Raw genomic sequence first — 4669 nt, forward strand, 5'->3', positions numbered from 1 at the left:
ATTGAAAAAGTTAATGAAATCATTACTGTTTAGGCTTATATGGATAGATTGGGTTACTTCATGGCTCTTCGTCAAGCGGGAAATTGTGCTAAAGAGAAATTTTGTATTATTTTAATTTTCTTCAATCAGCGAGGAATAGTAAGCTGACTTAGCCTCGTTAAGTGCTTTTTTGTAAGTGATAAGGCTATCTCTCCATGCTTGGCGAAAGACTTCCATTTTAGTGGTGCGCCATTTTTGTTCTAGTTTATATGAGTAGTAAGAATAAGTGTATGTGCAGGATGAATAGTACGAAGAGCAGCAGAATATGGCTTAGTTAGTTGGTTGGTTGTCACCGGGAAGCGGGATTCAGTAGGGTGACAGCCGCAGGGAAGAAGTGTCCTCTGAACCTGCCTTACGCATCACTTGCCCTGGACGGCCCTGATGGAGGGGAACCGGTGATGCGTTGGGCAGTTTACACCACCCTCTGCAGTGCTTTGGGCAGTTTACACCACCCTCTGCAATGCTTTCCGGTCGGAGGCTATACCAAACTGTGACAGTTAATGAGGATGCTCTTGATGGTGCAGCGGTAGAAGTTCACCAGGATCTGAGGAGACAGGTGTGTGTGTGTGTGTGTGTGTGTGTGTTGGGGATCTGAGGAGACAGGTGATATCTGCAGCAGCAAACTGTTAAATAGCCCAACAGGTAGCCGACCACACAGACAGCATGTCCACAATATACACATACACACACACACACACTCACACACACGCACGCACGCACACACACACATCACATCACACAGCATGTCCACAATATACAGAAAGAGAGAGAGAGAAAGGGAGAGAGTGAGAGATAGAAAGGGGGGGAGAGAGAGAGAGAGAGAGAGACAGCATGTCCACAATCAAACCAGGAGATTCTATACACAGAGAGAGAGAAAGAGAGAGAGAAAGGGAGAGAGTGTGTGTGTGAGAGAGACAGTGAGTGTGTGTGTGTGTGTGTGGTTAGGTGTGTGTGTGCGTGTGCGTGTATTCGCACGTGTGTGTGTGCGTATGTGTGTGTTTATAGTGTGTTTATGTGTGTGTATGTATGTGTGTGTGTGTATATTCGCACGTGTGTGTGTGTGTGCGTATGTGTGTGTGTGTGTTTATAGTGTGTTTATGTGTGTGTGTGTGTGTGTGTTTGCCTGTTGCCTGTGTGTGTGTGTGTGTTTGTGTGTTTGCCTATGTGTGCGTGTGTGTGTGTGTGTGTGTCAGAGCGCTGATTCCTGTGCTGGCAGCTCAAGCAGAGTCCGCTCCGACAGCGAGACTGCCACTGAGAGAAGAGAAGAGGGAGAGAGAGAGAGAGAAACACACACACACACACACAGACAGGACAGAGTGTTCCTGGGACGCTGGCGCCCCCTATGGGTGCCTCTCAACCTTCTATTTACTTTTTTTTTTCATCGGCCAATTTTCTAAAAATGTCTCATATTTTCTTACAGCCCATTTGACGTGCTCCCAACTTTAGACAATGGTTAAATGTAATTTTGTAAACTTCAACTTGTCTCCTTTTTCAAACTGAACTATTTGCAAACTTTTTTTTCTGAACGGTGCAGTGAAGGTTTTGATGTAGTCTTCGTCCAAAAATAGTTGTTAAAATGGATTAAGACAAATCAGATCAATGGAGTCTCAATTTACAACTCTTGGCTAAAAGAGTCTAGTTTCAGTCCACATCCCACTCACTGAATAAAGTTTGGAAAGTACATATCCATGATTATTATCAGGGAGGGGGAGGAATGGATCGAATTTAACTCGTCACGGCAATGGCCAATGAGCGTCTGGCGCGCAGGACGTTATATAGCAGGCTCGGCGCCCGGAGCTCTCCAAAGCCAGCACCGCTCCTGGACATACCACACGGAACCGGGAACAGCAGACTCACACCGTCTTTGTGTCTGTGCACCCACGACAGACCGGGAGCAGAGCAAATGTTTGCAGAGCTGACTGCGCGCTTGGCCACTGGTGAGACGGACTGTACTGCGGCTGAGAGAGATTCGGAGGCTGAGCGTCTTAACATTCCTACTTCTCCGCCGAAGAGCTTCTTTTGAACTACTGTGCGTCCAGGCGCACGGCTCATATCACGAAACCTTCATCTCGATACCCTTCATCTCGATACCCTTCTCAGCGTATATATTTTTTTCAAGTTTCACTCTTGTGTGCTCCGTTAAGTTTTCCGCATGAATCTCCTGGACCCGTACCTGAAGATGGCAGACGGCCAGGAGAAGTCCCTCTCCGGGGCGCCCAGTCCGAGCATGTCTGAGGACTCCGCGGGCTCGCCGTGTCCGTCCGGGTCCAGCTCCGACACGGAGAACACGCGCCCAACGGAGAACAGTCTGCTGGGACCCGACGGCAGCAAGAAGGAAGAAGACGACAAATTCCCCGTGTGCATCCGCGAGGCCGTGTCACAGGTGCTAAAGGGCTACGACTGGACCCTCGTGCCCATGCCGGTCCGCGTCAACGGCTCCAGCAAAAACAAGCCGCACGTGAAGAGACCCATGAACGCGTTCATGGTGTGGGCGCAGGCGGCACGTAGGAAGCTCGCGGACCAGTACCCGCACCTCCACAACGCAGAACTCAGCAAGACTCTGGGCAAACTCTGGAGGTAGGACACTCGCATGTTGCCACGAGCTGCGTTAGTTATGAAATGCTGTACAGGAACAGAGACATTGGTTTATATTGTGTTTGGTGCTTCATATGCAAAATCATCATTTTAGTAGTTTCTTATTGGCGGCATGTCTGCAAACATTGTAGTGCTTCCAGACTATTAAAAACTACTATTTTGTTTTGTCTTTACAACTATATAAAATATCTAATTGTTTGTCCAAATGCCTTGGAGCAGATTACTGAACGAGGTGGAAAAGCGCCCGTTCGTGGAGGAGGCGGAGAGACTGCGCGTGCAGCACAAGAAGGATCACCCGGACTACAAGTACCAGCCGCGGCGGCGGAAGTCGGTGAAAAACGGGCAGGGGGATCCGGAGGACGCGAGCGAGCAGACCCACGTCTCACCCCACGCCATCTTCAAGGCGCTGCAGCACGCGGACTCGCCCGCCTCCAGCCTGGGCGACGTGCACTCCCCCAGCGAGCACTCCGGTAAGTCACGGCTCCACGTGGGGGGGCAGACTCAGGGGAGCTGATGAGCACATATACTTACGCAGATCCGCGTTAGTTCAAGTTGATGTAGCGTAATGTGTGATGTGATTACTGATGTGCTGATTACTGCAGGCTACTGCTGTCCTCCCCATGACACACACACGTGTGTTAATACTGTGCTGTGTGTGTGTGTGTGTGTGTGTGTCAACACTGTCCTATGTGTGTGTGTATGTGTGTGTTAACACTGTCTCCGTGTGTGTGTGTGTGTATGTGTTAACACTATCTCTTTGTATGTGTGTGTGTGTGTGTATATGTCTGTGTTAACACTGTCTCCGTGTGTGTGTGTGTGTGTGTATGTGTGTTAATGCTGTCCTGTGTGTGTGTGTGTTAACGCTGTCTCCATGTATGTGTGTGTGTGTGTTAATGCTGTCCTGTGTGTGTGTGTGTGTTAACACTGTCTCTGTGTGTGTGTGTATGTGTGTGTGTGTGTTAATGCTGTCCTGTGTGTGTGTGTTAACACTGTCTCCGTGTATGTGTGTGTGTGTGTATGTTAATGCTGTCCTGTGTGTGTGTTAACACTGTCTCCGTGTGTGTGTGTGTGTGTTAATGCTGTCCTCTGTGTGTGTGTGTGTGTGTGTTAATGCTGTCCTCTCCCCCCAGGCCAGCCCCAGGCCCCCCCCCCCACCCCCCCCACCACCCCCAAGACAGAGGGGCAGAAGCTGGAGCTGAAGCGAGAAGGGCGCCCCCTGCTGGACTCCGCCGGACGCCAGCTCAATATCGACTTTCGTGACGTGGACATTGGCGAGCTGAGCAGTGAGGTCATCTCCCACATCGAGACGTTCGACGTCAACGAGTTCGACCAGTACCTGCCCCCTAACGGCCACCCCGGCGCTGGGTCCTACGCTGCCCCCTACAGCCTGGGGAGCAGTGGGGCAGTAGCGGCCGCCTGGCTGCCCAAGAGCCACAGTCCCAGCCCGGGGCAAGTGCAGGGGCAAGCGCAGACCCCCCTGGATCCCCCCACGCAGGCGCGACCCCCCCACATCAAGACGGAGCAGCTGAGTCCGAGCCACTACAGTGAGCCTGCTGCCCGGGGGTCATCGACCCCGCCCCCACCTGGCCCGCCCCCCCCAGCCTCCTACAGCTCCTTCAGCATGGGTCTGTACGGCCACGCCCCCTCATATAGCCCCGCCCCCTCTGCAGACCACACCCCCTCTACAGGCTCCGCCTCCTCTATAGGCCACACCCCTGCTCCCCGCACTGGGCCGCACTACGACTTCGACCAGCAGGGCGGCGCCAGCGCCTACTACAGCCACGCCACCGCCGGCGTCTCGGCCAATCAGAGCCTCTACTCCACCTTCAGCTACATGAGCCCGCCCCACCGGCCCATGTACACGCCAATCACGGACGCCGTGGGCGTGGCCTCTGTCCCGCAGACCAATCACAGCAGCCCACAGCACTGGGAGCAGCAGCCCGTCTACACACAACTCACCAGGCCCTGAGCCGCACACACACACACACACACAGACACACACACGCACACACACAAACACACACGGGGAAGAGCC

The 4669-nt window shown here is 52.7% G+C and overlaps 1 protein-coding gene across 1 annotated transcript in view; it reads left to right on the forward strand.

Annotated features, from left to right (window-relative positions):
• The first annotated feature begins 1858 nt into the window (after positions 1 to 1858).
• The window catches only part of sox9a (SRY-box transcription factor 9a), a 3678-nt gene continuing 867 nt past the window's right edge, over positions 1859 to 4669 (forward strand). Inside the window, exons 1-3 of the mRNA XM_048246338.1 lie at positions 1859 to 2616; positions 2854 to 3104; positions 3765 to 4669. The exon at positions 3765 to 4669 is cut by the window's right edge and continues 867 nt beyond it. Of these exons, the coding sequence (XP_048102295.1) occupies positions 2192 to 2616; positions 2854 to 3104; positions 3765 to 4603 (1515 nt within the window). The 5' untranslated portion in view covers positions 1859 to 2191 and the 3' untranslated portion in view covers positions 4604 to 4669. The remainder of the gene's footprint in view (positions 2617 to 2853; positions 3105 to 3764) is intronic.

This window comes from Alosa alosa, chromosome 6 (genome assembly GCF_017589495.1).
Source record: "Alosa alosa isolate M-15738 ecotype Scorff River chromosome 6, AALO_Geno_1.1, whole genome shotgun sequence".
In the NCBI taxonomy this organism is placed as follows: Eukaryota; Metazoa; Chordata; class Actinopteri; order Clupeiformes; family Clupeidae; genus Alosa; species Alosa alosa.